Here is a 22,824-nt window from a genome sequence, read left to right on the forward strand (position 1 = left end):
TGATTCATCTTTTTTGGTGCCGGTGGTGTTTAATCGAGTTTTACTGGTTAAAACCGAAAACCGGGAACCCTGAGTATTGGTAAATGTCCGTTTATCCTTGAATGCATTACTTTATCTTTGCTGTACATTAAACATTTTTAAACATATATTCGCACATCACGAGGAGCGTTTGCCACGAGGAAGACCATTTTTCCTCTCACTATGCTCGGATTGGAAAGAGGCTCTTGTGGGAATCATGATCAGGTGTAATTGTATTGTTTAGCTGGTTCTCTAAGAACACCTAGTTGCAATAACAAAAAATAAATAAAAACAGAAAAATGTCACCCTGAACATTGATAGTGAATACTAAAACACAACATTCTCAGCTCTCCAGCACTGTCCTTCTACAATTAATAATACATCCATCTCTCTGGCATGATTGCCTTGATGAATATTATTATTGAGCATTAAATTAACCATTCTCTGTCGCCCTATATTAAATGTTTGTAAGTACTGGACCACTCCACCTAATCAGTGAGGGTCTCTTAGCTCAGGCTGTTTGGACATGAGTAGTCTTATTGTCTCACTGATACCTCTTCCATTCGGATCAGCTCTGGCTCCCCATCCCGAAGGACCTGCCTTCCCTGGTTCCCTGCTCTGGCAAGAGAAAAGTGTCAGTGCAGCTCCATTGTTGGAGAAATATCATCCGTTCTAGTCTATTCATCATAAAGACAAAGGCTGCCTTTTAAAGATGATTACCATCTCTTAAATCTGTTTCTGTCTGCTGACTCTGGAACACTGAAATTCTAGGTGATGCAAAACATTTAGCTTAGCTGCACATAATAATGCTAATAATCCTGATGCAACATAGACATTTCCATTTAAGTTTTAAAAGAAATGCTTGTGAGGGGGCAGCTTGCAGACATGCTTTCCAGGAATATCAAACATCCTCTTAAGGCTGTAACATTCAGAGATAACTGGATCCAGAAGAAGTAAACATTCTGTGATTAGGACAGTGGTTCCACTATTTCATCTTACTCTTCAATCTGTTACCTTGATAATGGAATCACATATTAGCTCACATATATGCCTAGTGCACAGGGGCTGAATCAACAATGTGGTGGCAGGATAAATGGGCTTCACCCAACTCAGAGTAACACAAATGTTTGGAAAAATAAGTTTTATAAAGACTTGGTAATTAATACTTTGAATAATATAGTTAGTTGAGCAAGGTTCCTTTGGACCAAGCAGAGGAAAGGGTCTAGCAGAAGGAACTAGGATGTAATAAAAGATAAGCCACCCAGTGTAACAGTCTCTCTCCGTCTTTGCACAGATGCTCTGATGCTCCTATGCTACAACAGTAGAACTAATAGTTGATGTAAAGCAATGTGCAGCAGGCATTGCCTTGGTACTAGTTGTTCGTCGTCTATGCTGGGCACCAATCGTCACCTACAGCTTTTGTGGTTCACTGCTAGACGGTAGCCCTTTACCATGACTCTATACCAGGGGTTCCCAAAGTTTTGTTCAAAGAGGGCCGCTTAACAGATGGGACGTTGGGTGATGGGCCGCATAATAAAATTCCCCTATAATTAAACACCAATATGTGCAATAAATATAACATACCGTTAAATATAGTCCCAAGACTTTTCTTTTTAAGATTTGATTTTATCATGTTTGTATTTATACTTTATTGGCTAGCGCACCTTTCTCTGCTGCGCCTTGGTTTCATACGGCGCTCCAGCAGCGAACTGTATTTCACTGTACTAATGTATGTAAATGATATGCTAAAGAGTATAGTGTGTCCCACAATGCTACACAGATCACCTGTTACCGTCAGTCTCAATCATGGCAGCGACAGAGAGGAGCAACCAGTTCCAATTAGGGTAAAGCTGCAAGAGGTACACGTCCCATCTGGTACATCCAGTCTGATACAGTTGCGCGCGCACACTAACTCCACCCCTACAATGACGCAATCGCCAAGGTCCCACACTGATCCCACCCATAGCAAGTTAATGATCATTAAGAGGAGAAAATGGTAATCGTTAGCTGTCTTCAATATCTTTATTTTCTGATAAAAACAATTGATAGACCATTAGTTGTTGAAAATCATGTAAATGGCTCATCTTTTTCAGTGGTCTTGATTTAAACTTACAGTACTTCACAAGATTGCTGTCCTCTCATCTATAGATCGCCCTCTGCTTCTTTGAAAACCATTCAATTTGTGTTTGTGCCCATTGCAACAGTACCTTTAATTGATAGCTTCACACAACCTAGATCTGCCATTAAGTGTCCCACTCCTCATTTCATTCACATGCTGACACATCTCTGTGGGTTAGCATGTACAGGTATATACACATGTCTGATATATCCCCTTAAACATTTAAAGAAAACAGCTCATAGCCTTGTTTGCAAAGGCCTTGAATCAGATTTGTAATCGGATTCCATTTGTCTCTTTGCTGTCACAAACAACGTGTTTGTCTCCCAGCGAAACAACCTGTATAAGTAATAAACACAAATATAAATAATTAACTCCTAACTAACTTCGCAATTTAACAGAACATCTGGATTTTCTACTTTCTCTGCTCAAAGCAGATCAATTCACTGACGGTTATCAAACCTCTCTCTCTCTCTCTCTCTCTCTCTCTCTCTCTCTCTCTCTCTCTCTCTCTCTCTCTCTCTCTCTCTCTCTCTCTCTCTCTCTCTCTCTCTCTCTCTCTCTCTCTCTCTCTCTCTCTCTCTCTCTCTCTCTCTCTCTCTCTCTCTCTCTCTCTCTCTCTCTCTCTCTCTGATGTTTTGACTTTGATCAAACTCCTTGTATTCCTGAACTCAGCCCTGGGTAATTTAGAGATTACAATGAACAGCACCCACATGTGGAGATTAGGTTGTCTTTCCAACAGCAGCAGGGACCCTTCAGCACCTGCTACCTGCTACCTGCTACCTGCCAAGGAAGACTTATTGCTGTGTATTTTTAACATGTATTTATTTCATATTGGTTTTGCAAGCTCAGGCTTTTTCCGTGTGTATAAGAGTGTGTGCATGTGCTGTAGGATCTTTAGGATCCCACACCTTAGACTAGGAGTGGAGCAGGAGACACTGCCATTGCCAGTTTGAACAGTGGAGCTATCACACATGCTGCACCTCAAGGCACAGCTTTGGACAGTCTATCAAATCAGAAGGGGAGATGTACAGTAGGGGGAGATACCACTACATTGCCAATACAAGCTTTGAAGCAACTACAAAGTTTACAGAGACTTTAAATTATAGATCTACTGCACAAGTATTGGAGATACCAACTGGATGGCTCATCGGATGTGTGTCCATCTGACTGGAAGTTAGGGAAGCCCAGGTTATGGGTATGGACTCTACAGAATCTGTTTCAGAGACAGTAGAGCTGGAGTGACAGTGACTGATGCTGCCATGATGGAGGATAAACCATCAGGCAGGAGGACTGGAGTCAGTGAAGATACAAGGAAGACTAAACAGCAGCAACAGGAGATTCTTAAACTGTCTCAGCTGCCTTTAAGGGGTCAATGCTAGTCATAGAGGAGTTGCTGAGGACAGTCGACAGAGGGGCGGTAAGACAGGCATGCCTTTGACATGGATACTAGTGGAGTCTATCCAATTGATCTGGACAGTGAAGGATCGAAATATGACCCCAGTTTGGATATTACGAAGGGGTGATGTGTTTACCAAGGTTATACCAAGGTCTCTTCAGTGCATTACTGTCTCTGAAAATATGAAAAAACGCCAGGGAGGGTAATATTTAAATGATTTAAATGATGGCAGTATTTAGACCCCAGGATTTAGAACAGTCAGAACATGCATGTTTCATCTGCAAACAAAGTGAACACGGTCAGTATTTAAACTGCCTGCTCCGAGAGCCTTTGCACCCCTCCAGCTAAGATAAACTGATCATGTCATGTCAGCCCCAATATCAAAACATCTCTATCCCTGTGGTGCTTCTGGAATAGCCCATCTTTAACTAAAACAATATTAGCAGGTTTACTGGTGTTATATATGTGAATTGTTTATATGAATTGTTAATATAACTACCATCTTTTTTTTACTTTCTCTATAATGAAGGGCAATAACAATTTATATACGTTGATGACAGCATTTGGTGAAACCTTAGTCAAACCTCAAAATGGAGTTATATTTTTAATTTCCATTTATTTATTTACTTTTTTAAATATCATATTCCTTACCCAGAATGCCCATGAATCTACCCTCTGCACCATTCAAAGGTTTACAGCAACAACAAGAACATCAACTTAAAGCTATGTTTCCCCACCTTGGTGCTGGAAAGATGTTACCGCATCATTTTTCACTGGATTTTTCAATCATTTGTGCCCCAGTAATGTATCTGAGTTTGCTACCACAAATACAGGGGATGACAATTTAAAAGAATAATACACATTCTGTTGAGTTGCACATGCATATGGCTAGTAGTTGACAGGTGCAAGGTTATGAGTCGTATGCAAGGGAAGTGTTGTACCAGCTCTTTTGTAATGCTCATTACTACATGGACCACTGGCTGTGTCACAGTGTAGCCTTGCAGACTGATGACGGTGAGAATTCTGTGGCGGGCTCTGTTGCCCCGTTGCCCTGGACAGTGTCATTAATTCACCTGCTCTGTCCCGCCAGCACTGAGAGGCCTGCTTAGGGTTTGATTAATTGACTTTGACTTGCATCTCAGTCTCCCAGCATCTCACTTTAGGGATACCTAACTTCTTAAGACACTTTCCTAAAACAAGTGCTGCTGTATACAATACAGTACAACACAACATCATTTTGATATAAAACCTTTCAGAACATCATCAAGGACATCATGATGAACCTTCCATTTGAAACAAATGAATTGACCTTACTTCTTAGACCAGTACACATGGTCAATGTCCCATTAATAATAAAATAGTGTGACCAGGTCAGACCTACCAGGAAAGCTCTTGTAGAGACTATTAAAAAAATGATAAGATAAAACAATAAATCAGAGATGCCTTATTATCTCACAGGTTGCTTGTGAGTTGCAGAGTGTTGGGCACAACCTCACTGTCTTACAATAACCTAGAAATATCTTGCACACTGCATATGTGTGTAGGTACCCCCTTATTGCCTTATTTCTAGAGCTTAGCTCTCAGTTTATGTATTTATGTATTTATTTATCTATTTATTTATATGCTTGCTGCTCGCTTCTTGTTTGTTTTGTCACTTACTGAAGTGAATCCATTTCATTAGCAGAGGGTCTAGCAGAAAGATTCCTGGCACACTGTAATGCAGAGCAATGACAAACTGATACCAGACATCTGTACAGCATCAATAATAACATCAACACACACACACACAGCCATACAGCCGAGTCTCCGATAACACCACAGCAGTTTACACAGACCATAGGCATGCGGGGGTGGGGGCCTGAAGTTGTTAGGTAATATTGGTAATGCATTTCCTGTCGAGGAACCCCCTGTGGCTGGCGGTAGTGTACTGAGGTAACCGTAAGGGCTTGATGACAGGGAGCTTGGTTTTGTGAATATTTAAAAGCCAGGGTTAACTGGTGGGGCACATTTTTGAAACCCTCTTTTCCAAGATCCATCAATCTGTCGCTGGTCCAGACCGAAAACAACCAGAGAACATGTTCAGCTTGATGTATTCCTCGTGTTTCTGGCTCAGGATCCAGTCTGCTGTCTGCCCTGCCTTGGTGTCCGTGCTTTGTAACTTTCTTGTAGTTCTTACTGTACAGCACCTTAAGATGCAGTGGTGACTGTAGATGCCTCTGAAATCAATTACCCTCACTCTGCAGTAGTGGAATGACCTTCCTACAGATGTCAGGACTGCCCAGTCCCTGACCACCTTCCGGCGCCTCCTCAAGACTCACCTCTTCAGACAGCACCTGTAGAACTCCTCTTTTCCCTCTGGACACTTTATCACTCTTCCTTAAATGCGCTTTTATCCTGTACTTTAGAGTACTGTAATCTGTCAAGTGTTATTTAATCTGTAGTATTTTGTATTTAATTATATCCTGATGTAACTATCACTGACACTTATCTGCTTCGTTACTGAATCATATTTTGTCATACTTGTACTTGCTAGAACCAAAGTCATTGTATTTTTTATCTTGCTCTTAATTGTATTATTACTTGTACTGTGATTCTTGAAATGTATTTTTGTTTACGACTGTAAGTCGCCCTGGATAAGGGTGTCTGCTAAGAAATAAATAATAATAATAATAATAATAATAATAATAATAATAATAATAATAATAATAATAATACATATTGATTGCATGCACTTATCACAAAATACATTATATGTGGGTCACCAGTGATACTTAAAAGAAGCTAGTGGACAGCTACTACCTACCAGTTGAGGACACTGGCCTAAAAGAAGTGGTAGGTCTTCCCCCTCCAATCCCACCACCCACCACCAGCCAGTCATCTTTCTTTCAATCACATCATGGCTTTACCCTCTATGATCAGAACAGGTGAATCTGCACTACAATGACATGAAGGCACATCCTGTAAGAGAGTGGGCATGTGCTTCCCCCTAGTGGAGGTAAAACGCAATAACATTTATGTGGTGTTTTTTCACACACTGCAGCTTTTTGACATGCTTTAGAGCCAGTTCTTCCTTTACACTAACCTTTGTAGGGGTTGTTTATAGGGGTACTCATCTGAGATATAAATTAACTCTTAAAGGTACTGCCCTGTGAAATGCAGCAGCATTTAATCAGCTATTCTTTCAAGATAAAGTAGCTGCTGTGTCAGTCACTGTTTGATCATTCTGTGACAAATCACCCTGTTGACTCAAATTTACACAAAACAAGCTGTTCTGTTGGTTTGGTCTTGCCTGTTGAAAAGTGCCAAATTAGCAAGCGAGCTGAGTTGATAAGAAACACTGCACTTAAGAAATGAAACATTTTATGTGTATACTTGTGTCAGTCCTAATTTTTTTTTTTTTTTTTTTTTTTTTTGGAGAACTCAAAAAGACTTTTCATCACCCTTCAGTGGTCACAAACAAACACCTGCAGTTTGATATATTGTGAATGTCCAGCCACAGAGTGGGTGCTTCCTGAGTAATACCACTGTGGGTGTATGAAATAGCATGACATAAGCATGACGTGTTGAATTAGGCAGACTGTGAAAGCAGCACTGGCTCAAAGTGTAGTGTAAGTGGAGTCTGGAGTGCAGCTCTGAAATGAGATGATGCACCTCAGTGGGCCTGTGCTGTTATAATAGTTTGATGGGTTTGACTCTGGGAGGGCAGGCTAGACAGTAACAGGGAATGTTGGGTTTCAGCCTCGATGTTCTGAAGATTTGGATGCTCTGTTGTTTATGTATCATTCTTGACTAATGTACCTAGGAAATGCAAAGGTAATGGAGCACTTAGAAGCAGCTCTGCATCCTCTCTCGATGAGGTCTGGTGTTATTACAGTCCATCAGCATGGCTTTTATTGTTTGTGAAATTGTTCAAGTAGTTGTTGGAGTATGAACTTCACCATTGCTTGCATTTAAAGAGGGATACTTAAATCCTATTGTTTGAAACCAAACATCCGATAGATGGTATAATACACAGTGCAGAGGGTTGCCTTGTTATTGATTTAATACAGCGCTACATTTTCGAAGTGGGGCCTCATTCCACTAGAGCCTTAATGGTAAAGTAAGCCATTTACAGTATAGTTTAACTGGGCGAGCGGTACTGCGGTGAATGCTGTCGTGTCAATTACAGAGAACTATTTACTGGAAGTCACTGCTGTGGATCTCAGCCTGAGAGCAGATCAGACAGCAGCTTGTTCCTATCTGACTCTGTGCAGCTGCGCTCTTCAGCCTCTGTTACAGATAGTGTAAACACGGTAATTGCAAAGTGCTACCCAGCAGAGTCGAGAGTATGAGACCCCTGCAATTAACCAGTCTGAAGTCCGGGAGGGGCAAGGGGGGGGCCTGCCGGCTGTACAGCCGCAGCGTGTACAGTATTTCTTCTACAGAAACAATTAGCACAGCACTGTCAATATGTAAGGATTTGCCCGTGTTGCTGTGTAGAGGATGCTCTGTCCATGCTGCTCCCTGATGCGATGTGAGAACACAGTGTAACACTTCTCCCTGTCTGCTAGTCATTCCCATATTTAGATATGAATACCAGAGGTGCTCGCAGTCTGCTTTTAACCCCGGTGCAGCCAGGCTGGTCCTCGTTAGAGTAACTGCCTGGGGCTGGGGCTCATTGCACTTACAGGTTCTGCGTTGAAGGATAATTCAGCAAGGTGGCACTGCTGGAGGTTAGAATGGAGTGTCAGAGATGTTCAGGTTACAGAGTTGGTGGAAGTTAGAGATGACTGTTCAGCTAACAGCACTGGTGAGCTCAGGGGATGGGTGATAGAGTGTTAAAGACCATTGACAGATCATTGGGAGTTTCTTAAAACCAGCCACATGCCATTTAAAAAAAATGATGTGATCAAAAAATCAAGTTGCAAGTTTATAATCTATGGTAAATTGATCGTTTATATACAAATAGTTGACGATTAGGGATTTGTAAGCATAATCAAAGCAGTAGTCAGTCAGGTCTGTTTTTAGTTATACTTTACACAACATTTAATTACACTTCCACTCCACATATCTGTATAAATGTTGTAAATCTAAGACCTAAAGCCAGTTTTGTGAGTTTCTGAGCTGAAAACCCACAAAGCCCCTTTGTGTCTATAGATTTGCAATTCATGACTTGGGCTGGAGTAATACACAGGGCTAACACTCCGGCCACTACATGGAGTAATACACAGGCTAACAGGTATTGTTTGAGTGACATTGTTAAAATCCACATCGTACTGTGTGCATTTGAAATGTTACAGGGCTTTGTGAAACAGTGATGTAATTAACAGCAGCTAATCTTGACAGGGATCTATGGTCTTCACGTGGCTTGCATTGTCCTGTTTCTCCAGGGGGTTATATCACACATGTCTGTCCATTGAAACCTTTCTGGAGTGATCTAAACATTTGGTATTGCCATTAGTATACATAACACCAGATTGGTACTTATGTTCTCAACGTCATCTGTTACAATTTACTGGTTACGTTTTTTTAAAATATTTTTTAATTTTAAGCCTTAACAAGGTGTACTTTCTATTTAATTGGATGGCACCCCTCTGCCTGAGTGGAAGAGAAAGGGAGAGAGAGAAAAACTGGTTCTGCTTTATCGGACTTTCCGCTCTATTTGTAATTACTCAGGGGCTCAACAATAATCCCTCTTCTGCCTTCTCCAGTAAAACAAACAAAAAAAGCATTTAGTTTCCTCGGTGGGAGGCCGTGCAAGCAGGACGGATCGCAGTTTAGTTTATGTACAGAACCTTCCCTGTCTCATTTTCAACGCAGTCAGGAGTGAACCGGAGAGTCACACACTAAAGCAGTGGCAGGTGAGGAGTTGAGAGGTGGAGGGAGTGCATGAACATGTGAGGAGGTGAGGGGTTGATGGAATGACCTTTATCAAAGTTTACCACTATTTTTGCAAGGTATTTTTGGCAGTTTTACCTTGGCTTTCCCATGGTTATACTATGGTTTGCCATGTTTATTAATATGCTTTACCATACCTCTCTATTCATTACAAAGCTTAACCTATGATTTAATACACTATGCTATGCTTTTGTTATAGTAAACATTTAGAAGGAAAAGGTTGAGTGTTGTCTGTGGCAAAGTAACACACTGAATCTATTTGGCTTAAATAATAGAGCTTGATTGAAGTATTTAAAATCTTAAAAGGAGATGACAAATTTAACGGAGCTGGAAACTAAGTGGAGTGTTTTTTAAACAGAATGTGGTGAGAGCATGGAATGGGTTACCTAGCTATGTTCTTGATGCTGAGTCATTGGGATTCTTAAAGACACAAGGATTGGGCCGAACTCCTCTCGTTTGTGAATTATTTTAAGTTCTTCTATTCTTATGAATGCAGTGTTGGCCAGTATTAGCAGTGCTGGGAGCTGGTTTTCAGCAAAGTACGGTGTAATGGATTTCTTCCTAGGGGCTGATGAGTTATTCATACTGACATCAGCATAAAGACACACACTTCCCTCTTGACTATAGAGTTTGCTCTTTAGTTGAATGGTTAAGACGTTCGACTTGAACTCTGAGGTTAGTGGTTCGTGTCCTGCCCTTGCCTTTTCTTTCAATTCAGTGGGCTGAGATGCCAATTTATTCCAACGGGTTGTGCTTGTGTGATGAAATGGATGTGTTTGTGTGGTGTCAGCTAAGACAGGAGCAGAGCTGCAGGAAGCTGCTGTCTCTGTTTGCAGGAAATTCTCTTTAGGACAAAGCCAGGGATCCCTGCAGAGGGGAACCCCAACAGAAACATTCCCGCACAGCGAGATGCAATCTGTATGCTTCATACTTTACCATGCTTGAATACGTTTTACCATGCTTTAGCATTCTTCACAAAGCTTTAGCATGCTTGGATAAGTTTTACCATGCTTTAGCATTCTTCAAAGCTTTACCACGTTATACCATGCTTGGCATTTGTATCAATATTATCATAGCCTAAGATAAAACATTTTATTTTATTTTAAACTTGTAAGAGATGTTAAACAGGTCCCACTGTTGTTTCACTGTATCAAGGAACTGTAGTCAAGCAAACATTTGTCTTAATTTCCACATTAACGATAAACTTCCTTTATAAACAAATTATTTCAAATTATTATTATTATTATTATTTATTTCTTAGCAGACGCCCTTATCCAGGGCGACTTACAGTTGTTACAAGATATCACATTATTTTTGCATACAGTTACATTATTTTTTACATACAATTACCCATTTATACAGTTGGGTTTTTACTGGAGCAATCTAGGTAAAGTACCTTGCTCAAGGGTACAGCAGCAGTGTCCCCCACCTGGGATTGAACCCACGACCCTCCGGTCAGGAGTCTGGAGCCCTAACCACTACTCCACACTGCTGCCCAAATACAAATACATACTTTTTAGATTCCTTTAATAAGCTTTATTTATATTCTCCAGATTACAAAATACCAGTGAAACAGTAAACATGAGTGATACCCCACCGTATTTTCTGTTTCCCAATTGGATTCTCAGATAGGGTGATATATAAATGTACAGTATGTTGTGTTGCATGCTATGACAGCGGAATCTGAGATTGAGCACTATATACAGTGCCTATAGAAAGTCTACACCCCCTTGAACTTTTTTCACATTTTGTTGTGTCAGTGCCTCAGAGTTTCATGCATTTAAATGAGGATTTTTTCCACTTATACGACCATACGCCACACCATACGCCACACTTTTAAGGGGAAAAAGTTTTTATTGAGAAAAAAAATTATATATTAAAAATACAAAACTGAAAGATCATAATTGGATAAGGATCCACCCCCCTGAGTTAATACTTGGTGGAAGCACCTTTGGCAGCAATTACAGCTGTGAGTCTGTTGGGATAGGTCTTTACCAACTTTGCACACCTAGATTTGGCAATATTTGACCATTCTTCTTTACAAAACTGTTCAAGCTCTGTCAAGTTCCTTGGGGAGAGTTGATGGACAGCAATCTTCAAGTGATGCCACAAATTTTCGATTGGATTTAGGTCGGGGCTCTGACTGGGCCACTCAAGGACATTTACCTTTTTGTTCCTTAGCCACTCCAGTGTAGATTTGACTGTGTGCTTTGGGTCGTTGTCATGCTGAAAGGTGAACTTCCGTCCCAGTTTCAGCTTTCTTACAGAGGGCAGCAGGTTTTCCTCAAGGACTTCACTGTACTTTGCTCCATTCATTTTCCCTTCTATCCTGACAAGTGCCCCAGTCCCTGCCGATGAGAAACATCCTCATAACATGATGCTGCCACCACCGTGCTTCACAGGAGGGATGGTGTTCTTTGGGTGATGCACTGTGTTGGGTTTGCGCCAAACATAACGCTTTGCATTTAGGCCAAAAAGTTCAATTTTAGTTTTGTCAGACCACAAAACTTTTTGCCACATGGCTACAGAATCTCCTGAGTGTTTTTTTTTGCATACTTCAAACTGGATTCAAGGTGGTCTTTCTTGAGTAAAGTACAGGCCAGATTTGTGGAGTGCTTGGGATATTGTTGTCACATACACACTTTGACCAGTCTTGGCCATAAAAGTCTGTAGCTCTTGCAATGTTGCCATTGACCTCTTGGTAGCCTTTCTGATCAGTCTCCTTCTTGCTCGGTCATCCAGTTTGGAGGGACGGCCTGATCTAGGCAGGCTCTTGTTGGTGCCATACACCTACCGCTTCTTGATAATCATCTTGACCGTGCTCCAAGGGATATTCAAGGCCTTTGATATTTTTTTATACCCATCCCCTGATCTGTGCCTTTCAACAACTTTGTCCCGGAGTTCTTTTGAAAGCTCCTTGGTGCTCATGGTTGAGTCTTTGCTTTGAAATGCACTACCCAGCAGAGGGAACCTACAGGAACTGCTGAATTTATCCTGAAATCATGTGAATCACTACAATTTAACACAGGTGGAGGCCACTTAACTTGGTGTGTGATTTTGAAGGCGATTGATTACACCTGAGCTAATTTAGGATTGCTATTACAAGGGGGGTGGACACTTATCCAACCAAGCTATTTCAATTTTTATTTTTAAATTAATTGTCTACAAATTTCTAGAATATTTTTTTCACTCGGAAGTTGTGGGGTAGGGTGTCTAGATCAATGAAAAAAAAAAAATGAATGCATCTTAATTCCAGGCTATAAGGCAACAAAAGGTGAACATTTTGAAAGGGGGTGTAGACTTTCTATAGGCACTGTAAATGCATGGGTTATAAGATCCTAGTGCAGTAGAATATCGTAGTGGGCGCTATATAGATGTATGGGCTATGGCATGCTATGGGAGTAGACTCTGAGATCTGGATGGCAGTGAGAGTTCAGAAGACATGGTGCTGGACACTCTTATTTCAGGGATTGAGATTATCTCATTCAGACAAATCCGCTTTAACCAAACTTTCCATCTTGGGAAGTGGCATTTAGTTTCCAGCAATTGATTGATTTATACGCCTGAGAAAGAAAATGGTGCAAGGCTAGGGTGACCAGATTTTCAAAGCTCAAAACCGGGACACATTGTTAAATAACTGATAAGACTTATTCAACTATTTAAATATAGGCAATTCAATGGCTATTTAAATAGTAATTCACTCTTACTATTATTATTATTATTTTTTTTTTAAGCAGCTAGCTAATTTCAGTACACTCACAGGTGTATATTTTGTGGTTAATTGTGGTTAATAATTCATAATGTGTTATATAAAGTATTGCTACTTTATAATAATAATAATAATAATAATAATAATAATAATAATAATAATAATAATAATAATAATAGTATCTTAGTTAGACACAATCTCCCTTTCCTAAAACCATGCGGACTGTCTCCCAGGATACTGTTACCATATAGGTTTTATTCCATTTTGGATCTTATTATAGTTTCCATATACTAGAAGTCAGGCTTATTGGTCTGTAGTTACCTGGTTTGGTTTTGTCTCCCTTTTTGTGGATCGGTATTATGTTTGCAATTTTCCAGTCTGTCAGTACAACCGGTGTCAAGAGACTGTTGCATGATCTTGGTTTGCGGTTTGTAAATAACTTCTTTCATTTCTTTGAGTACAATTGGGAAGATCTCATCCGGCCCAGGGGATTTGTTTATTTTAAGAGCTCCTAGTCCCTTTAACACTTCTGCTTCTGTTATGCTAACGTTATATATGGATAGGAACAGGTCAACATCAGAGGATGTCCAGAGCCGGTATAGTAGATACAGTCTGGCTTTTAGACTCTACACTCTTTTAACTGAAAGAAAAGTGACAACAGGGCTCTCTCAAACCTTTTTTTTTTTTTTTTTTTGAAACTAGAAAAGTCTGCAGCGATGAATACAAAATATACAATTTGCATACAGTTGTACAATACATTTGTACAGACACAAACTTGATTTTCTAAACTACTGAGTTTTGTTATTTGATATTTTTTTAAAGTTTTTTATTTTATTTTATTTGTTTTTATTTGAAAGGACCATAATGACCATCTACAACATTATGCATATAAACTACAGCCATTCATATAATAAAATAAAGATGTAAAGTAAGGATGAGCTCACAGCAGTTGTGCTGCCACTGTCGGTACCTATTGATGTCGCTGGTTACCAGACACAATAGTCTGAGCAGCAGGCTACAGTTTCCCAGGATTATAGGACCGTGCAGAGTAAGAAGGTTGGAAGCTCTTGTGATCCTCGTTTCCTGCTGCTGTCTGACATGCTGTAACGTGGTGCCCTTGCTGTTATTTTGTTCTCTGATGGTGTTGTCGTTTTCGCCCCTCAGGTGTGTGGTTCCTGTGTCAGGTAGACGTGGCCCCGGTGAAGAATGAAGATGGCACAGTGATAATGTTCATCCTGAACTTTGAAGCCATGACAGAGAACGAGCTGCTGCACTCTCCTGAGAGGGATGTCAATCACAAAGTCCCCTCTAACTGGTTCCCAGCAGGTAACATTATTACTGTAGTTTCTCCAGTGGGCAGGGTACAGTACAAAAGGTACCAGATACAGTATACTCTCTCTCTCTCTCTCTCTCTCTCTCTCTCTCTCTCTCTCTCTCTCTCTCTCTCTCTCTCTCTCTCTCTCTCTCTCTCTCTCTCTCTGTGCAAGTACCCAGATTCATACTGAACTGTTATGTATTTCTACTGTACCAGCTCCCAAATTAGCATTTACAACTACAGTACATAAGGAAACACACCATCATGACAATAGACAAAACCGTGCACAGCCAGATGGCTGTTGTGTGCCTTTCTTATCTTGTCTTGAAGTTGATGGAGAAACACTACAATGCTTATTTCATTCAAATTATTTAAAGGTTGATTTAACAGTACACTGTCATCCGTGTTGCGCTGAGACAGTACAAGCATTGTAGAGCTTATTTAAAGAGCTTGCTTTCCTGACAGGGGTTTCACTAAGATTATCTATAAAAAGAGAAACATTACATTGGTACTGTGTATTAGAGCCATTATGCAGCGCTTTTCTTTTTAAGCATCAGACTCTGACTCAAGCTGAGTCAGACTCTGACTCATGCCTTCGCCTGTCTCCCGTGTCCAGGCAGGGCGCGAGGCTTCAAGCTGCGTTTTCCGATGCTGCGCTCCCTGACAGCCAGTAAGCAGTCCCTGCCGCAGGAGGACCCAGACGCGGTGGTGGTGGACTTGTCCAAGCCTAGCAGTGAGTCTCTGGCCATGGGGGAGCTGCTGTCCACTCCGGAGAGGAACTGCCTGGTGAGCTCCGAGCTGCAGCAGCCGGATGACCAGCGAGTGCTCATTGACGGGGTGCTGGAGTCCCTGAACCACTCCTGCTCCCAGCCACACCGTCTCAACCCCGACATGTCCTTCTCCAACTACAGCCTGACCTGCAGCCGCTCCCGCGAGAGCTTCTACCGCGTGCGCCGAGCCTCCTCTGTCGACGACATTGAGGCGCTGAAGACCGACTTTGACAAGAAATTCTGCAATCGCCATGCCAGCACAGGTACAGAGGGAGGGGGGCAGGGGATAACAGGAGGGAGGGGGTGGTGGTCTGCAGATGGTGGGACTTAAGGGTGGGGGGCTCTTAAAAGGTGTTGACAAAGTTAACTCAAACCAATACTTTAAGAGAAACATAGAAACTAAGACCAGAGAACATTAAGTGGAGATAAACTTTGGACAGAGATGGTAGAAGAGACTTCTTTACATAGAGCAAGGTGAGGGTATAGAATGGGTTACCTAGCCATGTTGTTGATGCTGAATCACTGAGGTCCTTTAAGTCTTGAGATCAATCTGCTACTAGGAACCAGATGATCCTGATGGTCTGAATGCCCTCCTCTCGTTCATAAAGTTCTTCTGTTCTTATGTGGTCAGGTGTGAGGGATTTAAGAGATCTGCTTCTCCACAGATGGAATGAATCACATCAAAAGCACCCTTCTGAACTCCACCTCGGACTCTGACCTGATGCGCTACCACACCATCAGCAGGATACCGCAGATCACCCTGAACTTCGTGGATTTTAAGGGGGATCCATTCATAGCCTCCCCGTCCACGGACAAGGAGATCATCGCACCGTGCAAGCTGAAGGACCGCACACACAACGTCACTGAGAAGGTCACACAGGTACAGGCCTTGTGGGCAGCTTACTGCTGTTGTTGGTATGAGGTAGAATATAAAACAGGAAGCTGGTTGAGGCTGATAGTGCGTTTATCACCGAATGTACACTGCAGTGACACTGGGGTTCTGTCATTAAATAATTGGTCCTACTGTTGCAGCAGCAGTAGAACTTCAGTGATAACTATGTTGTGCCAAATCAATGTTGTCAATGCCAGAAAACTTTCAGGCATGATGAGGTTACTGCTGTTATAAAAGTTTGTTCCTCTTTGTTCATAAAAAAGTGAAACCAAGAAGAGAAATGTTTTTGCACCTAGTTAGGTTTCACATTGAGGGGTTGTGTAACTTCTAGTTCTGCTTCAGTGGATCTGTGGATACACAGGAGGTACATCATAAAGCTTGCACTTGAGGGTGGCTGAATGGATTCTTTCTGCTGTGCTGATCAGATTTAGAGAGGATTGCATGAAAATGGCTCACTGGTAGTTTTATTTTTATTTACTTTTTACAACAAACTTTTTTTTTTTTTACAATAAAGTCCTGCAAATCAAATTGCAGCCAAAGGTTTTAATATATTTTCAAATTGTAGAAAAAAAAAAGATTTAGGACTGGATCAAAGGCGAATGCGTTTACACAAAAAACAACAACCATGAAGCTGCATCAATGCCTCCTTAAAAGTGCTTAGTGTAAACGGGTAGAAAGTCTTAAGCACCTACTAAACAGTATGTTTAGATAGTGTCTACATTAGACTACAAAACAGCTATTAGTTTGCCTTGCTTAGTCTGTTGATGGTCTTAACTTACCAATGACTTCGTCACAAGCCGGTCTGTCTTCAGGGGGTGAATGCTTTGGTTTTGTTCTCAGGGTTTTCGTGTTTTCATCTTTGTTTTTCACTCTGGATTGCCAGTTGCCATAGTGAATTACTGGGTGTTCATTCAAAATAGATTTAGCAGCCATGTGGAAAAAAAAGTTAGGTAATGTATTAAAATAGCATAAGCATACAATCTGTTATATAAAATATTATCAACGTAAGAATAGAACACAGACAACAATATGTTTCCATTACAAGAACTACAAGAGCTTTACAGAAGGTTCAGTGGTACGTTTCATGCATACAGGGGGATATAAGACCATGAGCAAGGACCATCTTATGATGAAAAGAGCAGCTTTTAATCTCCTCTGTTCGTAGTATATAATGGTGGCATGCCCTTTATGAAGGTGTAGGAAAGCTTAGTGAAAGCATGCTAAAAAACAAAATAAAACAAAAAAAACAACATGACAAACGGGGCAACTGTACGAATTGTGGAAAAAACAAACATCAAGGTAAATGTTATCATTACTGGGCAATGTTACCACAGTATACTGTGATAAGGTTGTTGGACACAGTTGCAGTATTTATTTGGGGTCTAAAGTACATAATCGTTATTATGATAGTGGAGACTTTACCCACTCATCTTTTACTGGGGTGACCAGACAGCAAGATTGAAAAATCCAGACACTTTCAGTTGGTGAGCGGAGGAAAGAAACCTCATGAACTATTGCACAAAGCAAGCGACACAAACTACGTATCTTTCTTCTGTAGATAGGCTTTTTTTATTCCTTTGCCTTCCTGTGTGCATTGCACTTAGGCAAAAACAAAAACTTACTCCAAGGCGGTTAACTTTCTTGTTTACTGTTCAGATGGCAACAAGATTTAATCAGCCTATCAGTGCATCTGTACTGGCTTTTCTGTGACCTGCTGTATTGTACGTAGCAGGTGGGACAAAGTCAGTGCTGCATTGTTTTGATTTAGGTTGCTAAAATCTACTTTTCAGCATTAGATGTAAAATAACAAAAATGGATGACAAAACAAGTATATTTCGGCTGAGGATCGTGTCAAGACATTTCCCAAATAAACTGTACATGCAGATGGAGGTAATTGTTTTGCACATCTTGTAATGTGACTTAAAGAAAATACCATCGATCGCTATAACTTCAGAATCACACATTAGATAAAAGGCTACTACAGAGGCTGCTGAACAGAACGTAAAACAAACAACAGCTTTCAGAAAACAATTTGGAAAGTCAGCACAGACAAAAAAGTATTCCTGTGTTGGTTGTACCCAAGTTAAATCAGCACTACAGGTACAATCAAGCACAGCTGCCTCGGTTCAAACACCTGCTGTTTACTTTGTAAACGCAGTTAGAATTTTAGACCTGAATAGGCACGTTTTCTTTGTTTTGACTCGGTACTGATAAAATAAATTCCTGGATGGGACAAATAATATGACAACGAACGTGTTGCATATGGACTTTATTAAAGAATGCCAGACACCTTTGGGTAACCGAGTTTTGGGATTGTTTCTAATCGATTTCCACATCTATATAACCTGGCAAAGCTTTGCCTTACACTTCCAACCAATTCAGTAGATGCAGACAGCACTCTGTTTTAGTAAGGAAGCAAGTACCACTATTTTTAGGCTTTTATAGTGCTCTGAAATATAAGGTGTATTTAATGTTTAAACAGGTCCACGAAATGTCAGTGAAATCCTAATTATAACCCTAATCCTAATTGGATGACTTGACCATGGATGACTTGACCTGCGTTCGGTACTTGTCTTTTTTGCTTTTTAGTCACAGGCTCGTCAACAACACCAGCCATCATGACACTTCTTCAGTAAAACGGGACGCACCGGCGCACGCACCAAGAAAAACACATGACGAATACCGCATCATATGACTGCAGGTTAACATGATTGGATAGCCGCATAGATGCAATGCAAACAACTCACTCAAACAACACGCCCTAAACTGGTAGAGTATGCTGTTGCACCGCAAGACAGTGCAGCAGACACATAGACGAAATTTCCTAACGTGATCAGAATTTGGCAGGTACTGTTTCTGAAACTTACTGAAACACACACAGTCTCCAGTTGCTGCAGATCTGAATGTTATCACTGCACTGGAATTTTCTCTTAGATTATAATATCAGTTTGGTGTAGTGTGTTTGTTAAAGGCTTGATCAAAGACCTTAATGGAACAATGTAAAGTGCTGTTTTTACCGTCATACAAACAGGAACACAGGCATCCTATTTGCGGTACATTTTGCTGGTGTCACACATATTTGAACATAGAAGCTTATTTTTATATGGCCACTGTGTGTTTTCTACCATAACAAGCACAGTGGAGCCACTAGACATCCAATTTTGGTGATACAGTGGCTCCCTAAACTGGTTACAGCTTATGACCTAGGCAAAATGTTTAGCATTTCACAATTTCCTTGCAAAGAAAATATAATCTTTTGGCTTTGCTGGCAGAGTAAGGGTTAATTATTATAAAGAAATAATCTGGTTTCCAGGGCGACTGGTCGCAACAACAAGAGTAAACAGAGAATGCTGAAAAATACATAGAACATGAAGCCTAAACTGATGCTCAGCCATGCAAAGATCTATTAATAACATTTGTGTAAATATGCTGTGGTTACTAAGTCACTGGCTATTCAGTGTAAATCATTACAGTGTTTAGAGAAGCAAACATTTCAAAGTCCGCTTCGAGAATAGCACAGACCTGCATTGCTCTGGGACAGCGCCTCACAGGAGTCAAGTCTTTAAATGTCTCATTCTGCCTCCTTGTTCTATATTAGTTTCAATGCTACTCATTTCTTTCTTGTTATGCTGCATTTTGTAATGGCTTGGCATCTCAGCCCATTACATTGAAGTGAGAGGCAAGGGCTGGATGCGAACCACTAAGTTCTCAGTTCAAGAGCGAACATCTGACTATTCAACTAAAGAGCAAACTCTGTAGTCAAAAGCCTCAAATTACCTGTCTTATGCTCTCCATTTACAATGTCCTTTTCATAGGAAGAAACAGCCAAGATATCATTTTGGATCTTAATTCTACAAAACCTCTGTTATACACAAATTCACAGAGCAATTAAGCAGCTCTCTTTTTACATTACAGGTTTTCTACTGTGGGCATATTGCCCGTGCTATGTATTTACTTGCAAGGTACATTTTCCACTGATTTGCCCATAGGGGAATGTGTAGGACAAATGGCTGGTTTCACTGATGCCAATTACCACTAATGTTACTTTTAGGTAAGGAATCCAAGATAAATGCCTTATACAACAAACCTTTTGTTGTACATGAACAATGTTTTGAGCAGATAGCACTACATTTGTGGTGTTTTGTTATTTTGTATGTTCTTAAGTGTTTTATAACTTTGGGAGCCCACTCTTTTTGAACAATACCCCCCCAAAGGCCATGAAGGTATTTAAAAGTTGTTGCACTCCTAGTGGCAATGGGGGGGCATTAATAACCTCAGGGGAACCAGAATTCAAACCAACTGCAAATCAATTGAAGAAGAAGTTTTGTTCACCCTTTATCTTGGATGAAGTCACCACTGGTCAGTGACAGCTGGTAGACAAAAAAATGGGGAAGCAGAAAAAAGACAGATGGCATGGGGTTCCATTAAGCCCCCAGCAACAGTAGAATCTTATTATTTTATTCTGACTGACAACAATATAATAGTAATAATAATATTTGTTTATTTGGCAGCCACCTTATCCAAGGTGATTTGCAGGTGTTACAGGGCAGTACTATACAGGGTTACAATGTACGATTAATATTTAAATACAGTATAGTTTACAGTAAGTGCAAATTATTCTGCTAAAATACAATATGAACAAGGATGCAGCCAGTTAGGATTGCAACAAGTGATATCTACGATTACATATTAGTAGTGCAGTAGTGCAAGGACAGTGCAGCAGCTCATACATTATATATATGTACTTTGCTAATTGTCGTAACGAAAATGACTGCGGTATGTTTGAACTGCGACTGGCCCATTTACATATACCCCTAAGTAAATTAAATTAAAGTAATAAAAATAACACATGTTAATTTAATTAACGTAACAAAAAGGTTAAATCAGACTAAAGACAAATATCCTTTCAGCACCTGTAGCCCATTGCTTAATTATCGTCCCCTGCTTATGGCAGACTGGCTCCAGAGCTTCCAGCAGTGTCCCCAGTGGTGTATCTCTGGCCTTGCATGCCTGATTTTAGCCCACCATGAGTGTGCCCTGTCGTCAGTTCTGTGAGCTGGCTCACAATATATATATATATATATTATTTATATCTATATATATTTTTTTCACTTTTAAATTTTGAGGAGGCACTGCTATATCTAAATATACTTTTCATGGTCATAAGTGCTGTGTCATTTTCTGGCCATTTTCTGGGAGTTTCCAGCACCATTCCAGCACCATTCTGAGCTGCAGGAGAACAGCAATACAATTCCAAGTTTGCCCTGCAGGTGGCAGTAGTTCTTCTCATTCTACAGCAGCGCTCAAAGGTTTTAAAATTTCAATACAATACAATTTGTTTTCACATGATTCCTTTCATGACAAAAGTGATCCTAAAAACAGTAAAGGAGATCAAAGAAGCAGCATCATCACTGGTCCCCTTTTTGTGTTGCAGCTTGTTTTTGTTTCTTTGGGGTTTTTTTTATATTCTTTTCTATGATATACAGATTCATTAAGTACATGTCCTAGTTGTTAGTAGAGCATTGGAGTGAAACTGACTTACCGTCCAGAAAGGGGTTTGCAGTAACTTGCATATCTATAGCACTGCATTTGAAATATCTACATATCTCAAGTATAAAATACAAAAAGCCCTATCTATGACAGAGGAAAAGGTGGGACCAGTGATAATATTGCTGTGCTGATAAAAACGAGTGCTATCTAATTTCAAGATTCTTGAAAATCTGGAAAAAAAGAGAAAGTGTAAATAAAGCGGTTTACAGAAAATATGCTAGCGAGCACTGACTGTCAGTGTGTCCCGTTCTACCGGTGATGCTTGAATCGGACGGTGATTAAGCTCTGTCAGGTTATGTTTTCCCCTTAACCAAAACAAAGTAAAACTTACAGAACAAGTGTCTGCTGAACTATATAGTACAAATATCAAAATTTTGGAATTGTTTTAAGGTTGGGTCAACTTTCTTGGTACTAAATCCCAGGTTTAATACATTTTTACTGGACCAACTTTGTGTATCGTTCAGGGGCACCCAGTGTTATCTGTGCTAGACTTACTTTAAAAATAATTATATTAAAACACTGAATACTGATAATTTCAAAGAGAACACCACACAGACAGATGTTTCTGCGACATCATGGATTCACGTCGCAGCTACAGAGAATGTAATATTAAAGTATTTGGCAAAAAGCAGCAGTTATCCCCCCACTAGCAAAATGGGGAACTTAAGCTACCCTTTAGCATAGCTGTTCTGGGTCGTTTCCTTATAGTAAATAACATCTTAATGTAACACCCTCTCAGACAGGGGGCTTACAAAATGGGTTAAATGATTTCAGACACAAAGGAGTTATTTTTAATATGTAGCAAGATTACGCTAGTTCAGTGCGATAAGGCACAGAACTAAATATAGCAGATCTAAAATACAGGGAACAGTGTCACCAAGAAAAACACACAGGCGATACATACGAAATCAATGGAATTTACTGAGCAGCATGTTTAAAAGTAGCAACAACACATTGTTCAAGATCCTTACAGAAGATCACAACTATTCAATTCACCAGCAAATAGTCAGTACACATTTGCTATTGACAGGTACTCAGGATTAAAATTAGTCGAAATAATTATTTTAATCAACAAAGTGCAAACTGCAGTAATTCACATGATTTCCATTACATTAGAGTAGATGTTAAAACTTCATGCTGATTTGAACTCGGCTCTCACCAAGATAAGCACCAACTAA

General features: G+C 40.3%; 1 protein-coding gene across 1 annotated transcript in view; it reads left to right on the plus strand.

Moving 5' to 3' along the window:
- Positions 1-22,824, plus strand: part of LOC117394695 (potassium voltage-gated channel subfamily H member 2-like) — a 151,289-nt gene that overhangs the window by 50,882 nt on the left and 77,583 nt on the right. Inside the window, exons 3-5 of the mRNA XM_033993152.3 lie at positions 14,284-14,445; positions 15,051-15,467; positions 15,870-16,084. Of these exons, the coding sequence (XP_033849043.1) occupies positions 14,284-14,445; positions 15,051-15,467; positions 15,870-16,084 (794 nt within the window). The remainder of the gene's footprint in view (positions 1-14,283; positions 14,446-15,050; positions 15,468-15,869; positions 16,085-22,824) is intronic.

Source organism: Acipenser ruthenus, chromosome 3, assembly GCF_902713425.1.
Source record: "Acipenser ruthenus chromosome 3, fAciRut3.2 maternal haplotype, whole genome shotgun sequence".
Lineage (NCBI taxonomy): Eukaryota > Metazoa > Chordata > Actinopteri > Acipenseriformes > Acipenseridae > Acipenser > Acipenser ruthenus.